General features: G+C 42.7%; 1 protein-coding gene across 1 annotated transcript in view; it reads right to left on the bottom strand.

Annotated features, from left to right (window-relative positions):
* LOC126149112 (uncharacterized) overlaps positions 1 to 23,861 on the bottom strand; it is a 38,131-nt gene extending 14,270 nt beyond the window's left edge. Inside the window, exons 1-4 of the mRNA XM_049915795.1 lie at positions 23,831 to 23,861; positions 13,915 to 14,063; positions 8,676 to 8,853; positions 3,896 to 4,090 (exon numbers count right to left, since the gene is read on the bottom strand). Of these exons, the coding sequence (XP_049771752.1) occupies positions 3,896 to 4,090; positions 8,676 to 8,853; positions 13,915 to 14,053 (512 nt within the window). The 5' untranslated portion in view covers positions 14,054 to 14,063; positions 23,831 to 23,861. The remainder of the gene's footprint in view (positions 1 to 3,895; positions 4,091 to 8,675; positions 8,854 to 13,914; positions 14,064 to 23,830) is intronic.
* Positions 23,862 to 27,332: the final 3,471 nt, after the last annotated feature.

Raw genomic sequence — 27,332 nt, 5'->3', positions numbered from 1 at the left:
ATAGGTTGCGACCGAACCGCCGGATCTTTCCATCAGTAAATGGGGCATGTTCTCAACTCACTCGGTTGTTTTAACCCCCTCCACTGACGGAATGACCCGCTTCCTAATTCCGTATGTATAAAACCAATACGGACTTGTAGCTGTCACGCCTTTGCGCTTACTGCTACGTATTTTAACTGTAAATAGCTCAGTCCTAATGGTAAGAGGTAGTAGTGAATTCACGTTGTTAATATTTGAATACAGCACAGCTGCCACAAGCTCAGATCACTTTTACTCCACTCCTACCCTCGCCATTGCACCACATTAACTAGGTGCTACGAGGACCTTGCTAAATTCACTTGCGTATACATTTTTGACCGTTACTCGCCAGTATTTACCTAATGATTAGTACACTCCTAACCGGACTATTTCCCTAAGAGCTGTGATGATTGAACGGGTTCGATCCACGGCCTACAGTGCCCTACAGTTCACATGGTGACACTGCCTACCTGACCCACTTAACTTGGTAGTGAGCTTATGTATCCAATCACCACTGCTAGCAGCAGTGGATAATCCTATCAGCACGACGAGAGCAGCAGACTTACCGTCGAATCCTCCTGAAAATACTTATAACTACAGTCGCCAGCTCTGAAGGAGCAAAAGAATAAATCAATTTTTGGCTCGTTTCAAAGTGAAATGGCTTGAGTTGAATTTAAACTTAATTCTGAATATTACTATTTCTGATCATTCTAGATGATTCTACAAAGCAAATACTCTCTCAATTTCTGTGAGTTGGCTTGGTAATTACTACCAAGACAGTTTATGCAACTTGGGTTAACAAAATTCTATCCTTCAACTTATTTAATGATTTTGGATATTACTCTTTGGACAACTGATACAGAATTAGTTAAATGACTTTACTTGAAAAGTTACTCAGAAAAATGTAAGTAACTATAAATAGGCGGCTCATTCTGGTGTGATCATTGCTTTTTTCAACATTCTTATACGCTAAAGTATTCTACAACCAAAAGAATTGTAAATGAAAGAGGCGATGGTGGCCTCAGTCTGATTTCACTATACTATGTTTCAGGTTACTACACTTTACAATGAACAACATGCATCGTAATTTTACTCATTACTATATTCTGTCCTCTGCACTTGCATAAAAGAAAACTGGTATTCTCCTTTTACATGTATACAAAGTTCGACTTAACAATTGCAAGCAGTCTTGCCTTGGGTAGACGTGTCAGTGCTGGTGGTGAGATGCATGTGGCTAACGCAGCTCTTCACGCCTCATGTCCTTAATGGCGGCTGGAACTACGAGCTGTAGCACTCGTATAAGCTACTGCACGTCCACCATAAAATCTGGGTGCAGGAACTCTTACAATCAGCCCCAGTGGCATAGAGGCGGCTTCAACAACCATTCGTCGCGTTTTACTCCAAAAACGGCGACGATATTCGCCTCTTCTCTGTTGCACAATCACTTTTGCGTGAGCACAGTTACGCACGTCCGATCACGTCAACACTCCCCAAGCCATTCCATTGTCCAGTCCCTGTGTCTCCAGCTACCTCTAGCTACGCTCGTATCACCAAGAGTGGGGGCGTTCCCCTACCAGCCTTTCACCGAAATCATTTAGTATTTAAGAATATTTGTATTTATTAGCCTGGAGTTCATACCAGTCATAATGATTTACTACTAGCGCTTTACAACATTAAATTATACAGTAATAACTTATAATTACCAAGAAAAAGAATACATTTAACTCCGAGAGCTTAGTGCGTTGTCTGACAGGTAGCGCTAATTCCCAGTTTCGCCAATAGATGGCATCAGGGTGCACTCCCTGGCAGTCTCACACAAGCGCGCCCGTTTCCGACGCGCGGGCTCCAAATTACTGTCAGCCCACCATCATTTCAGTACCGTTACAAGGTGAAACGGATATCAACTGCGTTTTTTAAAACAGGAACCCCATTTTTATTACATATTCGTGTAGTACGTAAAGAAATAAAAATGTTTTAGTTGGACCACTCTTTTCGCTTTGTGATAGATGGCGCTGTAATAGTCACAAACGTATAAGTACGTGGTATCACGTAACATTCCGCCAGAGCGGACGGTATTTGCTTCGTGATACATTACCCATGTTAAAATGGACCGTTCACCAATTGCGGAAAAGGTCGATGTCGTGTTGATGTATGGCTATTATGATTAAAATGCCCAACGGGCGTGTGATATGTATGCTGCTCGGTATCCTGGACGACATCATCCAAGTGTCTGGACCGTTCGCCGGATAGCTACGTTATTTAAGAAAACAGGAAGTGTTCAGATACATGTGAAGCGTCAACCACGAACTGCATCAAATGATGATGCCCAAGTAGGTGTTTTAGCTGCTGTTGCTGCTAATCCGCACATCAGTAGCAGATAAATTGCGCGAGAATCGGGAATTTCAAAAACGTCGGTGTTGAGAATGCTACATCAACATCGATTGCACCCGTACCATATTTCTATGCACCAGGAATTGCATGGCGGCGACTTTGAACGTCGTGTACAGTCCTGCCACTGGGCAGAAGGGAAATTACGGGACGATGACAGATTTTTTGCACGCGTTCTATTTAGCGACGAAGGGTCATTCACCAACAGCGGTAACGTAAACCGGCATAATATGCACTATTGGGCAGCGGAAAATCCACGATGGCTGCGACAAGTGGAACATCAGCGACCTTGGCGGGTGAATGTATGGTGCGGCATTATGGGACGAATGATAATTGGCCCCCATTTTATCCTTGGCAATCTAAATGGCGCAATGTACGCTGATTTCCGACGTAATGTTCTACCGATGTTGCTACAAGATGTTTCAGTGCATGACAGAATGGTGATGTACTTTCAACATGATGGATGTCCGGCACATAGCTCGCGTGCGGTTGAAGCGGTTTTTCATGACAGGTGGATTGGTCGTCGAAGCACCGTACCATGGCCCGCACGTTCACCGGATCTGACGTAACCGGATTTCTTTCTGTGGGGGAATTCGAAGGATATTTGCTATCGTGATCCACCGACAACCCCTGACAACATGCGTCAGCGCACTGTCAATGTATTCCGGAAGGCGAACTACTCTCTGTTGAGAGGAATGTCGTTACACGTATTGCCAAATGCACTGAAGTTGACGGACAATTTTTTGAGCATTTACTGCATTAATGTGGTATTTACAGGTAATCACGCCGTAACAGCATGCGTTCTCACAAATGAAAAGTTTACGAAGGTACATGTATCACATTGGAACAACCGAAATAAAATGTTCAAACGTACCTACGTTCTGTATTTTAATTTTAAAAACCTACCTGTTACCAACTGTTCGTCAAACATTGTGAGCCATTTGTTTGTGACTACTACAGCGCCATCTATCACAAAGTGAAATAAGTGTTCCAACTAAAACATTCTTATTTCTTTACGTACTACACGAATATGTAATAAAAATGGGGGTTTCTATTTAAATAAACGCAGTTGATATCCGTTTGACCTATGGCAGCACCATCTAGCGGGCCAACCATAGCGCCATCTGGTTTCCCCCTTCAAGCTAGACAAGTTTCGTTCTTTGTAGTTTTTTCGTTTGACGCTTATTTCGTGAGATATTTGGCCCGGTCACGATCAGTGGACCACCCTGTATATTGGCGAGCCATTGCAACACCTCAGTAAGCACCTGAAGATGGCGAGCAGCTGTCTCGTCGAAATACTGTGCAGGTTTCACAACATTATCCGACGAGACGCCCCTTAAGCGATGAAGTAATTACTGCGTCGCCGAAGTCTTAAACAGCACAATTGGGACTTACTTTCTGGACAAACCTTGTAATTCCGGGTACATGTAGAGGGGTAATAGGAGCGCCCAGCTGCCTGTGTTACAGACTGAGGGATTGTACGACTCACGTGAAGGGTCCCTGTCCGTAGACAAGCAGCAGACCGGACATTAAGGCACCGTCCAGGTTGTACTCGCCGGACGCGAAGATCTCCTCGAAGTGGACTACGACGGACAGCTTGAAGCCGACGATGCTGAACGAGGCGCTGACAGTTTCGAAGGTGGACAGTTTGTCCACTCTGATGTTGGAGACGTTACCAGCCAGCCTGCACAAAAAGAGGTCATGACGTCATAAAAGAGGGTCGGGGGCTAGTGCGATTCTCTTAAGATTAATGTAGTTATGCTTGCGATGGAACGTTGTTCTGTTTACTATACAATCTATTGGAAAATAAGAGTCACGCAAGTTTTTACGAGAGTTAATCAATAAATAAATCGCAGACGCCAGAATACCATATATCGTTTTAAATTTGGCAATTATACATATCTAGAAGGTAGTGGCATGTGTCACGTGAAAGGTAGCCTACACACAGTTCATGATTTGCGGTCAAACCAAGATGGCAGGTGTGTTATGAATGTGTACCTGACTAGACTAATTCCCTCAGCATCACCCGACTTAATTCGACTAATGAAATGTAGTCGAATTAAATAGGGTGATGCTGAGGGAATTAGATTAGGAAATGAGACACTTAAAGTAGTAAAGGAGTTTTGCTATTTGGGGAGCAAAATAACTGATCGTGGTCGAAGTAGAGAGGATATAAAATGTAGACTGGCAATGGGAAGGAAAGCGTTTCTGAAGAAGAGAAATTTGTTAAGATCAAGTATAGATTTAAGTGTCAGGAAGTCGTTTCTGAAAGTATTTGTATGGAGTGTAGCCATGTATGGAAGTGAAACATGGACGATAGATAGTTTAGACAAGAAGAGAATAGAAGCTTTCGAAATGTGGTGCTACAGAAGAATGCTGAAAATTAGATGGGTAGATCACGTAACTAATGAGGAGGTGTTGAATAGAATTGGGGAGAAGAGAAGTTTGTGGCACAACTTGACTAGAAGAAGGGATCGGTTGGTAGGACATGTTCTGAGACATCAAGGGATCACCAATATAGTATTGGAGGGCAGCGTAGAGGGTAAAAATCGTAGAGGGAGACCAAGAGATGAATACACCAAGCAGATTGAGAAGGATGTAGGTTGCAGTAGGTACTGGGAGATGAAGAAGCTTGCACAGGATAGAGTAGCATGGAGAGCTGCATCAAACCAGTCTCAGGACTGAAGACCACAACAACAACAACAACCTGACTAGAACAACACTACGTTAGTCAGCCGAGGGACTGACTGTCCATGGAGAACGTTGTAATGGTTCTCTATTTACGTGACTATTACGGCACTCCGACCCCAGTTCTCGATACCAGTAATATCGTACTACTTGTCTGCGAAGTAACAGACATATTTTCGTGACAATTTTCACATTTGGTTTTATTAATGTATAGGTACTCCGATGTATCGATATATTACACTGAGATGGTTCTTGTGTGTATTCATTTCTGTGAGACTGTCATAATCTTTGACTTAATTGTAACCGCTTTGGCACGAATGCGCACAGAGCAGTCTTTGTTTCACTTTGGCAGAGGTTGTTATTTCGCTTAGTAAAAGAACAGTCTAGTCTTGTGTTTGGTTAAAGTGGAAATTAAATATATGAAGATTGATACAGAACTGTTTTCTTGATGATGTGACAATTAAGAAGAAGTATATGTGAATTTACATGAAGTTTAATAAAAATGTGGATCGTCAGCACCAAGTAAAAATTACTTCTACCGTACCATTGTTCTGATCTGGGATTGTTTGATCATTAAGAATTTCCTGAAAAACGCATTTGTTAGGTCTTCAAATATTGCTAAAATACGGATCTGGACCTTCTAGCAGTCAAAGTGGAATCACCCCGAATCAACAGGATGAGGCATAACGATTTCGACGAAATCTACGTGGGAATCCATTCAAGATAAGTGCCAAATTAATGACTTTTATACAGTGACCTCATTATTTCCATTCTGACGATACCATCCACAGTCAATAACTTTGTTGTTGCCCGATAAAGCGAACATATGCTGCGTGAGCAACATTATTAATCTGATTGCTAACCTACTTTGCAAGTGGTGGTATTGTTAGAACGTCCATAGCAAAATTTGTCCCGCATATGGTTAGAACTTTATTTGATCGAAATCTGTGTTCAATTGCATACAGAAATTCAGCAAATGACGAAAAAAGTCACCAAACACTATCGTGCTGGCCTTATCCAGCGTCCGCAGCTCGTGGCCGTGCGGTAGCGTTCTCGCTTCCCGCGCCCGGGTTCCCGGGTTCGATTCCCGGCGGGGTCCGGGATTTTCTCTGCCTCGTGATGACTGGGTGTTGTGTGATGCCCTTAGGTTAGTTAGGTTCAAGTAGTTCTAAGTTCTAGGGGACTAATTACCATAGATGTTAAGTCCCATAGGGCTCAGAGCCATTTGAACCATTTGAACCTTATCCAGCTATGGCACATTGTTTCCGCGTCTAGGGGTATTTCGCTACCCGCAGGATACATCGGTCTTATGGGTTGCAACAAGGTAAGGAACCAAATACTCTTGATGTATGCCAGAGCTCACTCGTTAGATGCGAACGCTGCCACAAGCAGTCTATGGTGCAGACTTTTAACGCGTTGTCGAGCGATGAGATAAGAGTTTAAGATTGCAAGGGGAATATTTTGAAAAGGAAAATAAATTTCAGGTTCGTACAACACGCGGCTCTGGACAGAGATCCCAGTTTGCGACTAATTTATTGACTCATATGGTTCAAATGGTTCAAATGGCTCTATGCACTATGGGGCTTAACACCTGAGGTCATCAGTCCCCTATACTTAGAACTACTTAAACCTAACTAACCTAAGAACATCACACACATCCATGCCCGAGGCAGGATTCGAACCTGCGGCCGTAGCAGCAGCGCGGTTCCAGTCTGAAGCGCCTAGAACCACTCGGTCACAGCGGCCGGCCATACTTATACCTCGTGTGGTGAAATTCCACATGATTTGTTGTTGTCTTCCTCCGAATCGTGGTGGTAGAGATGTTTGGCTGTATCGTGTGGATAAATGTAATGAGTGCCTTGCAAATTAATGGCATATTTGAGTATTAATGAAGACTGAAACAAAAGGAAGTGGTAAGAAAAGAAAGAGCGCTGTCACACAGCGCTTTTCACTCACGACAAGACGAAAAGAGCTGATGATATTAATGTACAATCCGACGGAGAAACAACTTTTAAGTGTTACATGCCCTCAGTCCAAGACATATCAGCTTAAATGCTAAGACTTTTTCAGAGACTAGGGATCACAGGCCGCCACTTCTTCTCTTACAGCAAGACAGTTACCGTGATTAAAACTGTTTCCAAGGTTTAGACTAGAGTCAACTGAGTCAAGCTCTATAGCATCGCTGCAATTTAATATTTCAGCTACGAAAATAATTTGTCTTTGAGTAAGGAAATAAACAAGAACCTCTTATACGACGTATAGACGTACGAGTTCTAAGCTGAAAATAACGTTCATTTTCATGTAGCATGGGAAGTAGTGGCATGAGACGAGAAGCCGCTGCATTGACTCAAGCTATAGGTCTGTGTGCTTAGAGCTACGACAGCGAAAAGGGCACATTGAAAAATCCAGCCAAATGTTCAATCCATTAAGCGGTACAAATTTTAAGACCAAATAACATGAACTGAGGTGTTGCACTTCGAAGAGAGGAAAGGTAAATGTCCATGTTGATGCAGGTGTGGTCATCTGTTATAACAAAGTAGTACAGAAAAGTGATGAAAAAATAACCGTGAAAACTGATATACTCGATATCTAAACTGTCGGGAAATTTTCCGCTGATTTCTCGGAGTGTTTTGCACGATATCATGAATTATCAACTAGACCTCTGGTCGTTGTGTTCCAAAAGTCAAGCGGAAAATACTGTGTAGAAGGAATTTGTCAGTTCGTTAAAAGATATGATAACGTCTTACGGAAGAATTTGTTTATGTAGAGGAGTAGTACAGCCCGTTTCAAGATTTTACTAATGAATTTCCTCCATATATTTTAATGTTTTACTTATTTTCAGATACCTGTAGTGTATGTCGTGACCTTCTCTCTCATTGTAGCCCTAGTTTGTAGATTCTGATCACAGATATCGTCTATTACTCTACTGTATAAAGTTCTGCAAGATCAGAATACTGTTAAGACTGAAGCCATTTGGGTAAGGTTACTACTAACAGGTTCAGTGAGCCGATTGATGAATTGAACAGTTATTAAGTTATGCTGTTAATTCACTTTTCAGGTACAAGGCTTAAGAACAACAGAATTGCCAGAAGCAACTGGGCTTTAGACTTGCTTAAAGTACGTTTAAATACAGTGGGTCCAAAATAGACTATGTACCACCGATGAGAATACAAACGAACCTTGACCGAGCGAGGTGGCGTAGTGGTTAGCACACTGGACTCCCATACGGGAGGACGACGGTTCAATCCCACTTCCGGCCATCCTGATTTAGGTTTTCCGTGATTTTCCTAAATCGCTCCAGGCAAATACCGGGATGGTTCCTTTGAAAGGCCACGGCCGACTTCCTTCCTCATCCTTCCCTAATCCAATGAGACCGATAACCTCACTGTCTTGTCTTCTCCCCCAAACAACCCAACTCAACAAATGAACCTTCATGATAATTCAATATGTATCCTCACACGCCTGCTGTCAAAACACAACGGTACTATCTATGTAGACGTCATTTCAAGTTGTCTGTAGAGCTACATATTTTACAGGTTGTATTTCGTCACTTGTAGGTAGCAGTTTCATTACGAACGTACGCGATCATGTCGTTATCGATGTTGATGTTGATGGGCCCAGCAACCTCCAGCGGGTCCAGTGTTCTGTTACCAAGGAGTGCCATGGGTTCCCGCATCATCTGCTTCAGCTGCTCCAGGAATGCCTCGATCTGCTCTTCGTAGGCCATGGGGGTCAGTTCCGCGTGGCGGCGCACAACACCTGAAACGGAAGCCTGTTACTCCACTGGTTTCCAAGGAAATCAAAAACGTTTTCTCAATTTCTTCTCAATAAATTAGACTTATCTCTCATATTCTGATAATGTGAGGTATATGGTGCACGCTTAAGCGACATGAGCGTATTTGAACCTAACAATAATCCAGCCGAACAGTGGCAGGTGAAAAGTGTGACTGATGGTATCAAAATTATGTAAATACAGGACTTATTGGCGAATTTCGCTAATGAACTTTTCTCGGGTTACCACGTGAGTGGCAGTGTTGCAATGAAGCAACGTTTCAACGAGTTTCGTACTCATCTTTAAAAGAAATATCGCTTTCCTGTGAAACGGAGATATCACATTCTACACTCTCTTGACTGGAAAGTTTGCTGAAACGTCGCTTTAGGACAACGCTGCTACTCGGCTTCAGATTCCAAGGAACCCCGTCACTGTTCCTGAAGATGACCAATAGAAAATATACTGAAATATTCAGATAAAGCTTCCACATAGTTGAAAATCAGACGTTTCATCATTGATATTTTCCTAGAAAGCGGGTAATGTTACAAAGAAGATAAACATATACATAATACAATGCAGCGTCAAGACAATAAAACAAGAATCGAGAAGGCGAGGCTGTTGTGAATCAGTACCACATTTTCATTTCGTAGATGTATGTATTTCAAATAATTTGAAATGAAACTTGAGACCTGAAACTTAAACACTGAGTTTACTATCAGTCCAACGAAATGGAACATGAGAAAACATTTATTATTACAAGCTTTGGCTATTTGCATATTCTGGAAGTACTTAGACAATACAAATCCCAATTCAACCACGCAGCCAACAGGCTATCGGCTTTTGAAGCATTTATGTAAAGCGGAAAACTGACAACACTGAAACCAAAAGTAAGATGACTTATACATCTCATAGTTGCCGTTTCATAATAAAGAAGTCTGAACTTCTGTTGCTTTGAATATGTGCACAAATTTATACTCATTCACCACACAAAAGCCACTCCCTACCAAAGGGTTAGTGTTGTGCATTTACGCGCATCTATTTTCGACAGCTGTTCAGAATTAATTCTAAACTCTCGACATAGTGTTCAAACATAGTTAGAAATTATACAAGTTCATTACTAGCATCGAAGTTAGTACTACCTTGTGCGTTGCTCAACACTTCTTAACATGGAGGTGCAGGCCAAAGTGTTCAGCTTGGTTTACACCGGAGCGAATAAAAGCGAACACAAGTAAATGAGTATGCACCGAATATTCGCTGGTGTTCACTACCGTGGTGTTGAGGTATCGTCTTGGTTAATAATTTTGATTAATAATCAGCATTTGGAGGCCGAAGACTTCCGGCATAAGAAGTCGTCCTCGTTCTGCCAATGGCCTTATCAAAGAGGGCGGAGGAGGAGACTGAGGTTCAGGGGACTCTGTTGTCCTTGGGGTGGGAAACTGCCCCTAAAGGCGGAAAAATCAGCGATGATCAAAGGCATGAAGATGCAGAAGGCAATGGAATCCACTACATTAAAGACACATGTGGCCTGTATTTGAAAAAGTCTCATGATGACATCTCCATTGGCTAAAGATTCCGAAATAGTCCCCCTTTCGGATCTCCGGCAGGGAACTGCCAAGAGGAGCTGACCATGAGAAACAGATTGAATTATCAACGAAAGGACAACTTTCTGCGAGTCGAGGCGTGGAATGTCAGAAGCTTGAATGTGACAGCGAAGCTAGAAAATCTGAAAAGCGAAATGCAAAGGCTCAATCTAGATATACATGAATATAGACTAAAATCAACACCAGCAGAAAATGGTGTAACGGTGTAGGATTCGCTATGAATAGGAAGGTAGGGCATAGAGTGTGTTACAGAGAAAAGTTCATGATACGGTTTTTCTTTTCAGAATCGACAGCAAACCAATACAGTCAACGATAGTCGAGGTGTGAATTCCGGCACCGCAAGCTGAAGACGAACAGATAGAGAAAGTATATGAGAATATTGAAAGGATATTACAGTACATAAAGGGAGATGAAAATCTAATAGTCATGGGGTACTCGAATGCAAAAAAAAAAAAAAAATGGTTCAGATGGCTCTGAGCACTATGGGACTTAACTTCTGAGGTCATCAGTCCCCTAGAACTTAGAACAACTTAAACCTAACTAACCTAAGGACATCACACACATCCATGGAGGAGCCAGGATTCGAACCTCCGACCGTAGCGGTCGCGTAGTTCCAGACTGTAGCGCCTAGAACCGCTCGGACACCCCGGCCGGCCACTCGAATGCAGTTGTAGGGGAAAGAATAGAAGGAAAGGTACAAGAGAATATGGGTTTGGGACAAGGAACGAGATCTGAGAAAGACTAATTGAGTTCTGTAATATTTTTCAGCTAGTAATAACGAATATTCTATTCAAGAATCACAAGAGGAGGAGATATACTTGGAAAAGACCCGTTGATACGAGATTTCAGTTAGAAATCGAAAAAGAAATGAATGTCGGAAGGACTGACTCAGCATACAGGAAAGTCAAAACAGTCTTCGGTGACACAAAAAGCAAGGGTGGTAACATTAAGAGATCAAAGGAAATTCCACTGTTAAATGTAGAGGAGAGAGGGGATAGATGGAAAGAGTACATTGACGTCCTCTATGAGGGTGAAAATTTGTCGTATGTGACAGAACAAGAAACAGGATTCGATTTAGAAGAGATACGGGATCCACTATTAGAAGCGGAATTTAAGAGAGCTTTGGAGGACTTAAGATCTAATAATGTAGAAGGGATAGATAATATTCCATCATTATTTCTAAAATCATTGGGAGAAATGGCAACGGAACGACTATTCATGTTGGTGTGAAGAATGTATGTGTGTGGCTGTATACCATCTGACTCGGATAAATATCATCCACACAATTCCGAAGACTGCAAGAGCTGACAGATGCTAGAATTATGACACAATCAGCTTAACAGCTCATGCAACCAAGTTACTTACAGCAATGATGTACAGAAGAATTGAAAAGGAAATTTAGGATGTGCTAGATGACTATCAGGTTGGCTTTAGAAAAGGTAAAGGCACCAGAGAGGCAATTCTCACGTTGATAATGGAAGCAAGACTAAAGAAAATTCAAGACACGTCCATAGGATTTGTCAACCTGGAAAAAGCGTTCGGTAATGTAAAATCGTGCAAGATGTTCGAAATTCTGAGGAAAATAGGAGTAAGCTATAAGGACAAACGGGTAATATACAATATGTAGAAGAGCGAAGAGGGAATAATAAGAGTGGACGATCAAGAACGAAGTGCTCGGGTTAAAAAGTGTGTAAGACATGGATGTAGTCTTTCCCCTCTACTGTTCAACTGTACATCGAAGAAGGAATGATGGAAATAAAGTAAAGCTTCAGGAGTGAAATCAAAATTCAAAGTGAAAGGATATCAATGATACGATTCGATGATGACATTGCTGTCCTGAGTGAAAGTGATGGAGAATTACATGATATGCTGAATGGAATGAATCAAATGAGTACACGATATGGACTGAGGGTAAGCGAAGAAAGACGAAATAATGAGAAGTAGCAGGAATGAGAACAGCGAGAAACTTAACATTAGGATTGATGGTCACGAAGTATATGAAGTTAAGGAATTCTGCTACCTAGGCAGCTAAATAACCAATGTCGGACGAAGCAAGGAGAACATCAAAAGCAGGCTAACCTGTCAAAAAGGGCATTTCTGGTCAAGGGAATTCTACTAGTAGTCCTTAATTTGAGGAAGAAATTTCTTAGATTGGACGTCTGGAGCACAGCATTATGTGGTAGTGAAACACGGACTGTGGGAAAACCGGAACACAAGAGTATCGAAGCATTTGATATGTAGTGCTACAGGCGAATGTTTAAAATTAGGTGGATTGATAACGGAAGGAATGAGGAGGTTCAGCGCAGAATCGGAGAGGAAAGGAATATATGGAAAACACTGACAAGGAGAAGGGACAGAATGTTAGGACATCTGTTAAGGGGGGTAGGGCGTCAAACGGGCCGTTTGGAGCAGGAGAGGTACTACAGGACATTTTAATTTCCACTGTTTATACTTTTACAAATAAATTCATACAACTTTGTCAGCATGACCAGGAAGGATTCAGAATTCACACTCATTGCAGTGGAAGTTCGAAAACATAACGAAGTAATTTTTTTTACATGTGAAATTTCATCATTTTTTCACTTACTAATGGCAGCATTCGTTGCTACAGGTACACGTTTCTTCATAAATAAGACAGATGGTTCGATGAATTTTGCACAGCATACAAACCATACTTAAAGGTGTATGAAACTCTAGAATTTTCCAAATCTATTAAAAACTGTGGTAAAAATTGAGGTTATTAACGACAAAATTTGTGTTTTTTCTAAACATGAAGTTTAAAATACAACAGATCATTCACTTTTTCATAAATTAAATAAATTCTAGAGTTTCATACACCTGTATGTACGCTGTGCAAAATTCATGGAAGAATCTCTCTAACTTATGAAGGAAAGTGTACCTATAGCAACAAATGCAGCCATTAGTAAGTGAAAAAAAATGATGAAATTTCACACGTAAAAAAACTTCCACTGCAATGGGTGTGAATCCTGAATCCTTCCTGGTGATGCTGACAAAGTTTTATGAATTTATTTGTAAAAGTATAGACACTGGAAATTAAAATGTCCTGTGATGCCTCTACTGCTCCAAGTCGGACCGCTTGACATCCTACCCCCCTTAAGGCATCGGGGAACGAGTTCCACGGCACTAGAGGGAGCTGTAGAGGGCAAAAATCTGTAGAGGAAGACAGAGATTGGAATACATATAACAAATAATTGAGGACCTAGGTGGCAGGTCCTACTGTGAGATGAAGAGGCTGGTACATGAGAGGCATTCTTGGCGGTCCGCATCAAACCAGTCAGAAGACTGATGACGTCTCCCCCCCCACCCCCCACCAAAAAAAAGTTCTTCCCAGCACCATTTCATTACGAGTGGATCAAACCTGCTAACATACCATAACGTGCATTTGAGGTGAGCGAAAGCATGTTAGTGCAGTTTGTGAGCGGGTACCTGTGTGATGGCCGTTGCTCCTCGTGGCACGCAGCTTGCTCACAGCGGCCTTCACTTTGCTCAGCCTGTCTTCGTCTACGTGGCCGGCCTGGGCGGCCGCAACCGCCAGCAGCAACATCACGAACGACAGCTTCCACATCTTGGCGCCGCTGCAGACAACGAAGAACACGGTGAATGAAGAAATATTGGTAGCAGCAATGTTTGTAAAAGGCAGCAGAAGATACTGAAAGAAATAAAAAGTTAAGTCAGCAGCAAGAAATCGCAGCTGTGTTATTCTGTTGGTCAGTTCAAAAATGTTCAAATGGTTGTGAAATCACATGGGACTTAAGTGCTAAGGTTGTCAGTCCCTAAGCCTACACACTACTTAACCTAAATTATCCTAAGGACAAACACACGGTGTGCGGACATTTGCCACGCCGGACATTTGCCACGATTTTACCTGCTCCGAAGGGTTGGGTCCCTTGCCTCCCCCTCCTTCTCCTCCTATATTATGTTTGCAGCTGTTCTCATTTCGAATTCTGGAATATTTACTTCGTCTTCTTTGGTGAAGGAAGTTCGGAAAACTGCATTTAGTAACTCCACTTTAGTGGCACTGTCATCGGTAACATTACCGTCGATGTCGCGTAGTAAAGGTAATTACTGAGCCTTTCCGCTGGTTTACTTAACATAGGACCAGAATCTCTTTGTATTTTCCGCCACATTTCTAGAGAGAGTTTCGTTGTGGAAGTTATGAAATGCATCTCGCATTGAAATCTGCACCAGATTTCAAGCCTCAGTAAAATTCGCCAGTCTTGGAGATTTTGCGTTCGTCTAAATTATACGTGCCTTTTTCAGTGCTCCTGCAGCAGCTTTCTGTCGTGTTTTGTGTACCATGGGGGATCAGTTCTGTCTCTTATTAATGTATTTGTTACGAATCTCGCGAATGCTGTTGATACTATTTCTTTGAACTTAAGCCACATACGGTCTTCACTTACATAGTTTGGAAGGATTGGAGACTATCTCTTTGAAACACGTCAACGGAATTTTTAGCTGCTTTTATAAATAGATATATTTCGCGTTTAGTTTTGGTGAATTTCTTTGTTACGGAATTCAGCCTCGCTACGACTGTGTGTTCACTAATCCCTGTATCCGTCGTGATGCTCAGGATTATTTGTGGCTAAGAGGTCAAGTGTGTTTCCGTGACCACTTACAATTTGGATGGCATCGTGAACTAATTGTTCAAAATAATTTTAAAAAAGCATTTAGAACGATTACGGAAGTTGTTTTCTATCTACAATAGGGTCTGAAAATGTATTTTTGTCAACATACGGAAGGTAGATTGAGGTCACTGCCAACTATAATTGTATGAGTAGGGTACCTATTTGTGATGAGACTCAAGTTTTCTTTGAACTGTTCAGCAATTGTTTCATCTGAGACCGGGGGTCGGTAAAAGGAGCCAGTTCTTAATTTATTCCGGTTGTCGAATATAACCTCTGCCCACACTAAGCCACAGGAACTATCAGCTTCAATGTCGCTTGTGAGCTAGAACACACATTACATTATTTTTCCTTACGTTGTGCTTCTTGTTTCTGTTGTGGTGTAGATCATTAAAATTACGACTTTTCCCTCTGAAACCTAGAATGCTTTCTCTGTGACCCTGTAATACCAGAGCTAAACAATGTAGAACAACAACGTACGTTACAAGCACAGCATTCTGTATTATTTCATTTCTTTATTTCTAACATTTTAAGATTGTACGTCGACTTTAGATGACATGTCAATCATAGATGTTCTTATCTCTATTCAGTGAACGTATTTTCAGTCATGTTTTGAACATTGTCCCGCTACACTTTATTAACTAATGTTTCGCCGCAAGGCCCTATCGGATTTTAGAGAGTAAATTAATATGGAATATGTCGTTCTTCTTTTCAAACATTCACATACCCATTTCTTCATTCCTTATTGTCTTTTGGGCATCCGGTTGTACTAATTAAAGTAGGCACAAATACAGTGATCAAAAAGAAATGATTAGCGTACATTCGCATTCTCTTTGCATCGTTCTTTCTTGTTGCTCCCATGGCGATGGACTGTTCCTATCGCAATCAGTAAGCGTGAAAGGAAGCTACGGTACAGACAGGGGGATCTGTATTTACACTTGGCAGAACTAACTACACACTGACATAACCGTTGGTATTGCTTTCGTTTCCCAAAAGTTATAAATATTTCGATTTCGGGAAAGAAGCTCTCTATTTCGCCAAGATGTCGAAGAAGGAGGTCCCTTACGTACTGGTTGTATCGAGTAAGATGTGAAGACGGCGGATGGAAAGCGGACAGAAGAAGTTCGAGGAAGGGCGTCCCTTACCTGAGGGATCGCTGCTCAAGCTACCTGGCGAAGGGGTAAGTATGGCGAATGTCCGGCGTGGCAAATTTCCGGCGTGGCAGATGTCTGGAATTCCAAACACACACACCCATGCCCGAGGGAGGACTCGAACCTCCGCCGGGACCAGCCGCACAGTCCATGACTGCAGCGGCCTAGACCGCTCGGCTAATCCCGCGCGGCTCTGTTGGTCAGGTGTTGGCGCATCATATGTAGTGTCTTCATAAAATAACCCGAATATTTGTTATTCGGAAAGAATTTTATTTATTCATAATATAAAATTAAGTCAGCTACTTTTCCAATCCACGAAATACTTCAGGAAGTCGATCACTGTGATAACTTTCAGCTCTCTCGACCATTCCTTTTCTGTCTCTTGTATGCTTGTAAGACGACGGCCTTTATTTTTGGGAACAGAAACAAAGTCACTTGGGGTCATGTCTGGCGAAGATGAAATCTGGGGCTCCATTACAGTATTATAGGCAAGTCCATTACCGTGCTTCATAAGCCTTATATTATTTCGCCAAAAATCACGACGCTTTTGGCGGATTGCCTCACGAAAAAAACGTTGAACTTGTAAGGAAAGCTCATTAGTCGTTGGATCTTACGGCATGAACTCAAGATGCACTGCATCGTTAAAATAAAAGAAAACAGAGTATAACCTCCACATTTGACCGCACCGATGGAGCTTTCAGTGGTCTTGACTACCTAAAATGCTTTCACTGTGACGATTAAGACTTTGTTTCCATGAAATATCAATAAACTCTTGTTTCGTAACCTCTTATAATGCGTTTCAGAAGTTCTGCGTCGCTGACTTTTTGTAGCGATTCCCTTCTTCGAAATTCAACAATGTATGATAAATTTTGTCGTCACAGTTTCACATCCACAACATCCAAAGAATTTTTTTCACTTTTTCCACTGTTTCATCGGTTGGGTGTGTTCCGGTGGGCCCAGGGTCTCTTCATCTTCAACGTTACAACGGACGTTTCCGTAGCGCTTATGCCACTTGTAAGCTCTTATTTTATTCACTACACACTCAACAAAATCTGTATTTAACATTTGTAAGATCCTGTTTCACGTTCTTCCGTTCTAACAGAAAAAATAATGCAAATTCGCTGACCTATTTATGCACAAAATAAACAATCGCAGATACTACAGAAACACTGGTATCCATTTTGGCAACAGACAACAGACTAAATATCAGATATGGCTAACATTATAACGTTAATTTTCAGATAAATTTAGCGACACAACAAAGAGATAAATCACGCGAATCCGACTAATGAACAAGCGAAATCATAAATTTTCCGTAATTTTGAGAACGCAACTCTTGCAGCATAAAGTATTGAGTGCAATACCATTAATTTCTTACACTGCTTCTTTTCGCTTCAATGCCTGGATAAAATGATCTAAAATCTTTTCGTGGGACCTGAACTATTTCAACTGAAGTGTTATCTAGTCTAGACTCACGCTGTGCGTGGTAATGTTTGGATGAAAACAACTGATGTTGAGGTTTATCGACCAACTCACGACGAGATTAGAGACGGCGCACAAACTAGGACTGGCGAAGAATGAAGGGAATCGGCCGTAATCTTTCCAAAAAAAACCATCGCGAGCAGCAATGTCGCGATACGATAAACCGCAATCGCGATAGGCTACAATCCGAACTTTATCAAAGTCTGAAACGTGATGGTACGCATTTCTCCTCCTTACAAGAGGCATCACAACAACGTTTCACCAGGCAACGCCGATCTACTGCTGTTTTTGTATGATAAATCGGTTGGAATCTTTCCTCACGTCAGCACGTTGTAGGTGTCGCCACCGGCGCCAACCTTGTGTGAATGCTCTGAAAAGCTAATCATTTGCATATCACAGCATATTCTTCCTGTCGGTTAAATTTCGCGTCTGTAGCACGTCATCTTCGTGTAGTAGCAGTTTTAACGGCCAGTAGTGTAATTTGAAACAGATCGTGTTGGCCTGAAGCATGGGTTGTGCCATCTCTGATGTCCGGTAGGCGCTGGTCTATACACGTTCAAACGTGCCAGGTTTGCTCTGTGAGTATCTCAATCCTAGGAAATCCGGCGACAACAATGTCGACGGTCGTGAATGGCCCGGGTGGCTGGGAACTGTCCACATATCCCGGATTGTAATAGTGTTTAGACGGACCGCAGTGCGGCAGACTGCTTGCAAATTCAATGCTGGACAACATTAAACGGTGAGCAGTCATAGCATCCACAAAGACCTCCACGCAGTGGTGTGTGTGGAAGTCACCGCCGACCTGATACAGACCAGAGAAACACCGCTGCTGAGTACTCGGAGCATGAAGGTAAGATCGTCAGGCCTGATGAGAAACTGTATATGTTTGCAGACGCCGACGGAGGGTAAGACTTTGTCGGTGAACCACACGAGGTTCTTGCGGGCACGACTCCATCAAAGCAGACGGTAAGGTATCGTTTCATTGAGGGTGTGTGCTGCCCGTGGTACCTCTCCGAACGCCTTTCATCCACACAGGTACAGTGTCTCTGCGTCGGCTTCGGACTCTTAGCAGTATGGATTAACAGAATATTTAGAAAAAGATTCAGAGAAGAGGTGCACCACTAGCCAGATGTTTCCAAGTCAGCATGACTGTGTTATAGAGATGCTTAGCACTTAGAGATCCAACAAGAAAAACGTTGTGCATCGCGGGAAGCGCTGGTTGCAAAAGTCTGAGAGTTCATATTCCAAATCGAGTCAAGACGCATCCTGCTTCCTAGTACACCTCACGTGGCGACCAACATTTAATTAGAAAAGTTAGACACGTTTGGCCCTTACAGGTTGGCACTGACTGTCCTAATTCCACCTACCATCGGCGAGTCCAATAGGAAGGGATATAGAGCATTACTTACCATCAGCCACACTCCGTTCGGCGATTTGTGGCGTGCAGGTAAAAATGTAGAAAAAAATGATTTGTAAGTGTGGTTGCAAGGTAACAATGTTTCTATTCTTCATGAAATTTAATTTAACAGAAACTCACAGGTATACAGCATACTACACGGTCTGAAAATGGGAAATGCTACACTATGAACACCTCGATTGCACATACCAACTCACATTGCAGTATTCCATAGCCTACAGCATTCGTTGGTTAAAATCTCATCGTTGTTTGAGATGATTTCCAGTACAGAAAACTGCAGTTCTACAGATGGAAAATGGAGTCAATACATAATGGCAACTGGGTGTGTCTAACGTTACTGGAACGCTCGAGGTGGAGATCACAACATATCATGGCCAGTGGACTTGGCATGTGCAGTTTACCTCTCGGATTTTGAATAAGTTCGAATTATTATCACGGGTTATTATCATGGAAGCATCAATCGACAGCCTGCAACAACTGCAAATCGAGTGGTGGTGAAATGGACTGAGGGAAAGTGTGTGACACGACGAGTAGTCACGGGGTCTTCCAGCAGAAAAGACTACACCGCGAAAATATTAGGGAAGTTGGACTGGCTCCGACGAACGGACGGATGACAACAGTCGAAATTCGGGTAGAAGCTACAGGCATTGTGTTACCACGAACTGTCAAGAACGGATTACTCGGCTTGCCAAGCATTGTTTAACACTGAAACCATGTCATAGACAACAGAGAAGTGAATGGAGTAGAGTCACTTGGGATATAGCGAGTGACGTTCTGTTGTATCTAGCGACGTGTCTCACTTTTGTTTGTTGTAGTCAAATCGATCCCAACCTGTCTGTAGATGAAGTGGTGAAAGATCACAGGGAGCAACAATTCTGAGTGACACATACTGGGTGGCTATAATTAAACTGACGGTGTTTCGAGTGCTGCTGCGCGGGCAGTATACATTGTAGGACGCTGAAACGTTATAGGTATGTTCATTAACTGGTGCACGCACGGAGTATGCAAAAAAAAAGTTCCACTTTTTGCCCCCAGGTGAAAATATGACGCTGTAACCAGTCAGAATGAAAAATGTTTCCAATTTTGACGTCACTATGTTGTTTGTCGCTTGGCAATACCTGTTGATTTCTTCTGTGAAGCGACTGTTGGCGTAAGGGGTTAAGAAGGATGGAGGTTTCCGTTCCACTCGCAATAAGTATTGAGAAGAAAGACCGTACACTGCTCGTAGAGTTGTCTTGTCAGAACGTCAGCAATAACAGTGCTGTATTACTGAAATATCTCCAACAGCCACAGCTGCAAAGAGGCGTTATGTGAATAAAGGAGCTAAAGAGTACGATCAAGAAATTTAAAGAAACAAGCGAGTTAGGTGGTGCAACATGGGGAGGGAGGTGGCCGATTCCCATAGTATTTGTTGATGAAGTTGCTGTAGCTATAGCCGACGGTGAAGCACATCAGAAAAATTCTACAGCCAGTGCTCGAGCTGCGTCACACGGTCTTTCTCTCCCCTGGTCAATAGTTACAAATATTTTCGGTGCATTTTACACTGATATCCCTAAAAGATCCAGAATACTGGTTAAATGCAGCACCAAGATAGGATGTGAAACCTTGAATTTGCCCTTCGATTTTTGACACGCATCGAAATGGACGGCATGTGACTCGGGAATATTCTTTAATGGTGAGAAACATTTTACTCTGCACGGTGCCGTGAATGCACATAACTGTCGCATATGAAGCTCTCCGCCAAGTGTTGTACAGGAACATGGCACTTTACAGGCGTGTTACGTGTTCAGTGACATCAGCACGTTGTAAGGACTCCTTTGTAATACATGATTCCAGCTCATAAAGAACGCAGTTGTGTCCACATCACTATTTTCATGTAAGATGGGGCGACAGCACACGTCTCTTGCCAGGTGACAGATTTGCTTCTAGAAACTGTCGGTAATGACACCATCTCTATACAGTTTCAAGGGGTGTGGTCTCTGAGATCTCCCTACCAAATTCACGTGACTTATGGTTGTGGGGATATCTGAGAGATCGTGTCTATCAGAGTGTATCCAGACTCCTGCTCTGAAGGATAACATAGGACATCGTTCTGATTACATTGGATGCGCAGCCAGCAACTGTCGGCCATGTTGTGTTACAGTTGCAGTATGTTGCTGAGTCAGGAGACCATACTGAACACGTGTTGTAACTTGTGACCAGAAACTAATGATTACTAACAAACGTGTTTTATTTTTTAGCACACACTACAAGCACACTGATTAATGAAGATACCTACTATGTTTTAGTGTCCTGTGATGTATACAACCCACGCTGCAGCAATCGGGACACCATCGGTTCAATTATAATCTCCTGGTACTTTTCCAGCGTGTCAAAGATCACGGGAAGCAACGATGACACATACTCCTCCTGCTCTTAGAATCGAGGTGTGGACATTTATTGGATCTGACAACAGGATTGATTTGATAATTGTTGAGGGCTAAATGAATGCTCATACCCTTCATGACCAGGGTAACAAAGATAAACAAAATATGTAAGTCTGCAGGCTTTCGTGGCCGTTGTCACTGAAGTTAAAATCTTCTGGGTTATTAGGCCGCGTCATGTTTCTTCTAAAATGTTCGACGTTTCGACCCCTCTGCTGGGATCTTCCTCAGGATCTTTTGGTGTCCACTACTGCTAGAACACTCGAACATTTTAGAAGAAACATGACGCGGCCTAATAACCCAGAAGATTTTAACTCCATAAACAAGATAGTACACTATTGTCTATTACTGGCGACAAATCATTAGAAACTGTACCCATTTGGAGCCACCTAAATTGAAACGATCACATAGCACAAAATATAGGAAAATCAGGTGCCATGCTGGCATTCTTTGGAAGAAAGTTAAAGAAATGTCTTGCAAAACAGTTTTTCGACTGATTGTTGAGTATTGTTCACGGCTCTGGGACCCTTGACAGGTTTGGTTAATAGAACAGGTAGACGTAATCCAACGAAAGGGACGCATTTCGTCACGGGATCGTTTAGTCGGCGCGAGGACGTCCTGAACAAACTTCAGTGGTCGACCCAAGAAGGGAGGTGTTTGTACTCCGCGTAACAACCACAACGAAAATATCCGAGAAGTTAGAGCTAATACGATCATTCTACGCACCACTCCAGCAAGGAACAGGGAAGGAGGGTATCAGTTAGTGGTATCAGAAGTACTCTCGGCTACACATCGTAAGGTGACTTTTGGGGTATAGATATAGATGCAGAAACCATATCAAAGTTCACACCACTATACCTTTAAGGAATTTACGGATTCTTGACTGGTCTCCCACTCTCGTGATTGCACCCCCATAGAGAATGTCAGGAATACACTGGGGAGACATAAACTTTAACATCAGCCTCTACCCGGTACTCTTTGTGAAATGACACGGCATATTCTTCAGCCATGGCAAGAAATTCCTAAAGCTGACGTTCGCCGACCGTTTGCTCCCATTCCATAACGAATACAAGAGTGTATTCGCGCTCGTAGAGGTCACACACGCCACTGAGATATTGGCAGATATCGGTTATGATTGAAATTAAAGTTTAAACATTTAATAAACGTTATGTAATGAACATGGGCACAAAGTGTCCGCCCCCGTTAGCTGAGTGGTCAGCGCGCCAGAATGTCAATCCTAAGGTCACGGATTCGAGTCCTGGCTGGGTCGGAGATTATTCTCTGCTCAGGGACCGGGTGCTGTGTTGTCCTAATCATCATCATTTCATCCCCATCGGCGCGCAAGTCGCCGAAGTGGCGTCAAATCGAAAGACTTGCACCCGACGACTGGTCTACCCGACGGGAGGTCCTAGTCACACGACATTTATTTAGCACAAATTTGATAAATATCTGACTGGTGCTTCTTGGGGTAACACTCAGTTTCCATCTTTCTAATAGTAGAATTGGGGAAAGTTAATCTAAGTGGATACAAAGCCAAAACCATTTATGTCAATCCACCAGGAAACAGTAACGTAGTTTCATCGGCTTGTCTATTCTTGTTAAATGCTGTTATGTAAGACATCAAGCAAATGGCACCACCGGTATTAAATTAAAGAGAGTAATTTTCTTCAGGATCAACTGTTTTCTGTACCAGTGAACTGTGTTCGGAGCTCAGTGGATTTATTGCGCATCTCCAAATTTACAAGTGCACTTTCCCATAACGAATGAAAACGCCACTAGACAGAATTACATTCGTTAATGGAAAAAAGGGAAGTTCATGATTTTAGACCTCTCACTGAGTGGACACGGCTTATAGACGGTCAATACGGAAGGTATTGGTTTGGCATTTAAAACAATACCACAATTATCGGAGCAGTAGTCAGTCCAAGTATTGCACTTTTCGTGTTTTCGCGTAAAAGTACTGGTCACTTCTGTACACATCTCTGGTTCTTAATTAGATATTGCTTAATTAGATATTGCTTGCACTATTTCTCTGACAGACACCGATAAGTCGATTGCGAAAGGGGACAACTTCTTAGAGACAATTGACATACACTGATTCTTTAAAACAGGCTTATTAAAAATAGTGAGAAACAAAGCAACTTTGCTTGTTTGTTAATTTACATCAACAGTTACTGACGGAGGGCGCTAAGTGCCAATAATAAAAGGACAAATTAGAAACCGGATTGCAGCTGCCATAGAGCTTACCTGATTTCGTTAATACCCGGAGCGCTGAAGGCTGTCGTATTGTCATGTCGGCAAAATATATGGCCGATGATAACAAGCTGCACGATAAGCGATAAGCTCTGATTGGGTGGACAAAACACTCAACGAGTAAAATTTCTGGTCTCTGGGGCTAGTTCTCCAAGGTTATTGTTATCAGATTCTGTTCATATCAAATTAATGTTCACGGCAACACACTTAAATGAGTTTTATAACCACACAGCTGTCCTACTGGAACTGTCTATTGATGCAAACGCCTTATTATCTGGTATCGTTACCTTTTGTTTCTCCAACAACGCAGGAAACAGGTTCTTTGTTATAAGAATTTCTTCTGAAGTGAAACTTAACTGTTTTCTGGCATCTTTGGGGAGATACGTGGAACACTTCGGAGCAATCCGGAATTGATTTTAGTTATTCTGGTGGAAGGAGTCTTGTAGGTATCGGCAACGGTGAGAGAAAACGTACAGCGTTGTCCGGGGTCCTAGAGTGGAGATGGTTTTGCCTTTGCCTCTCATAGAGGTGTTGTTAATAGAAGTGGTTCATACAGCACTCACAGAGCAAGCTACCGGCCCCGCGCCGCCAATTTTTCCGGGGGAAAGTTACGCGTTGTCAGTTTTGGAATGAAAATAACAACACCTTTCAGGATTATTTGCACATCATTGGCCTATTTTCAAACCCTCAAAATAATAAATGGTGTATATTTTAGAACGTTTGAAGCAAACATTCGAAGTAATTCTATCTTATTAAAACATACGTATTCGAATTAGAGTGTTATATGCTTGTTCTTTTACACTTTGAGCTGCTGTTGTTATAACGAATGTGTCGCACAGTATTGTCGACAGAGATTACTTAGTTTGTATTGTTACCAAAGCTCACATAAAATCTGTGTGTTGATATTGATATTCAGTGAAGCAGTCGCGGAAACAGAATATTTCCAGTGTCTGAGAGCTTTCCCTTTGAATTAAGGTTAATGAATAAAATCTAACTCACTTAGTATTGCTTTTGCTATTCTGTTTTATGTTATTTTCACGAATTCAGCCACATTCTACCCTCAAACTATAATTGTCTACCATGTTTCAAAGATTTTCATGTTTTCCGTAATGTTTAACCCTTTCAGAGATGCTGGTGTTATCATTGCCTCCCGACAAATGTCGGAGTTCCAGCAGTTGTGCTTCCTCAAATGTACCATTTCATCGAAGGCTCTTGATTTATGCCAGTTCTATCGAGTGAGGACTGTAGCAGGACGTGAGAGTGGAACAAACAAGCAAAAAGGGCGGATGGGATGTGAAATTTAATTGCTTCCCCACCCATTACTATTATTCCTCCCAAGTTTCTGTTGGTACGATCTGCTGTGTAAATAAAAAGGAATTCATAAGTGAGCCCTCTGTGTCTTGTTAGTCGTTGCGCCAATAGACAGGAATATTCTGCTCATGCAACATGTTGTACCCTCATGTCAAATTGTGCTCTGTCTTTTATCATCAGCTGCATTGCTGAACCGTCTGATATTGTAGCGCCACTGGAAGTAGGCCGTAATAAGCGTACAAATATTAAATATTTTGATCTTATTCTAATACGAATGGAACTGTGCCACACGCCACAGCAGCTAAAGTTTTAAATTTATTTGCTTATCAGTGTGCTAAATATTTAACCTGTGTAGTGCTTCATTCAGAGCAATGCAGTCCAAATTAAAATTAGAATGAAAATACAACTCCTTGAAAGGGATATTTTCTGAGCTCTTGATAATAATCATTTCTTATTTCTGATTAATAATTTACCTGATGTTAATAACCAAAGGAGTAAATAAAATTTGTTCTTTACTGTACATAATTCTAAAACCAAAGCAGACTAGCTGCCACAAACTTATTTTACTTTCTCGCCTTCTAGCAAGTTTATAAAATGAGGAATTTATGTACTAAAACGACAATTTATTTGTGGTGTGGAACATTTTTCATTAATACACTGAATTTGTGTAATGTTTATCAATAATGCATCATTTTTTGTTAAACCTATTTACAAATTTGTAAAATTTACTATATTTGTTCTGATCCCCCATCCTATGTTTACTGATTCAGGTTTATTATTTAAATTCTGTCTCTGCTGATTTTCAGAACATACACTCCTGGAAATTGAAATAAGAACACCGTGAATTCATTGTCCCAGGAAGGGGAAACTTTATTGACACATTCCTGGGGTCAGATACATCACATGATCACACTGACAGAACCACAGGCACATAGACACAGGCAACAGAGCATGCACAATGTCGGCACTAGTACAGTGTATATCCACCTTTCGCAGCAATGCGGGCTGCTATTCTCCCATGGAGACGATCGTAGAGATGCTGGATGTAGTCCTGTGGAACGGCTTGCCATGCCATTTCCACCTGGCGCCTCAGTTGGACCATCGTTCGTGCTGGACGTGCAGACCGCGTGAGACGACGCTTCATCCAGTCCCAAACATGCTCAATGGGGGACAGATCCGGAGATCTTGCTGGCCAGGGTAGTTGACTTACACCTTCACCTTGGGTGGCACGGGATACATGCGGACGTGCATTGTCCTGTTGGAACAGCTAGTTCCCTTGCCGGTCTAGGAATGATAGAACGATGGGTTCGATGACGGTTTGGATGTACCGTGCACTATTCAGTGTCCCCTCGATGATCACCAGTGGTGTACGGCCAGTGTAGGAGATCGCTCCCCACACCATGATGCCGGGTGTTGGCCCTGTGTGCCTCGGTCGTATGCAGTCCTGATTGTGGCGCTCACCTGCACGGCGCCAAACATGCATACGACCATCATTGGCACCAAGGCAGAAGCGACTCTCATCGCTGAAGACGACACGTCTCCATTCGTCCCTCCATTCACGCCTGTCGCGACACCACTGGAGGCGGGCTGCACGATGTTGGGGCGTGAGCGGAAGACGGCCTAACGGTGTGCGGGACCGTAGCCCAGCTTCATGGAGACGGTTGCGAATGGTCCTCGCCGATACCCCAGGAGCAACAGTGTCCCTAATTTGCTGGGAAGTGGCGGTGCGGTCCCCTACGGCACTGCGTAGGATCCTACGGTCTTGGCGTGCATCCGTGCGTCGCTGCGGTCCGGTCCTAGGTCGACGGGCACGTGCACCTTCCGCCGACCACTGACGACAACATCGATGTACTGTGGAGACCTCACGCCCCACGTGTTGAGCAATTCGGCGGTACGTCCACCCGGCCTCCCGCATTCCCACTATACGCCCTCGCTCAAAGTCCGTCAACTGCACATACGTTTCACGTCCACGCTGTCGCGGCATGCTACCAGTGTTAAAGACTGCGATGGAGCTCCTTATGCCACGGCAAACTGGCTGACACTGACGGCGGCGGTGCACAAATGCTGCGCAGCTATCGCCATTCGACGGCCAACACCGCGGTTCCTGGTGTGTCCGCTGTGCCGTGCGTGTGATCATTGCTTGTACAGCCCTCTCGCAGTGTCCGGAGCAAGTATGGTGGGTCTG

Source organism: Schistocerca cancellata, chromosome 2 (genome assembly GCF_023864275.1).
Source record: "Schistocerca cancellata isolate TAMUIC-IGC-003103 chromosome 2, iqSchCanc2.1, whole genome shotgun sequence".
In the NCBI taxonomy this organism is placed as follows: Eukaryota; Metazoa; Arthropoda; class Insecta; order Orthoptera; family Acrididae; genus Schistocerca; species Schistocerca cancellata.
Note: the sequence above shows the minus strand (reverse complement) of the source record. Positions and strands in the feature narration are given on the sequence as shown.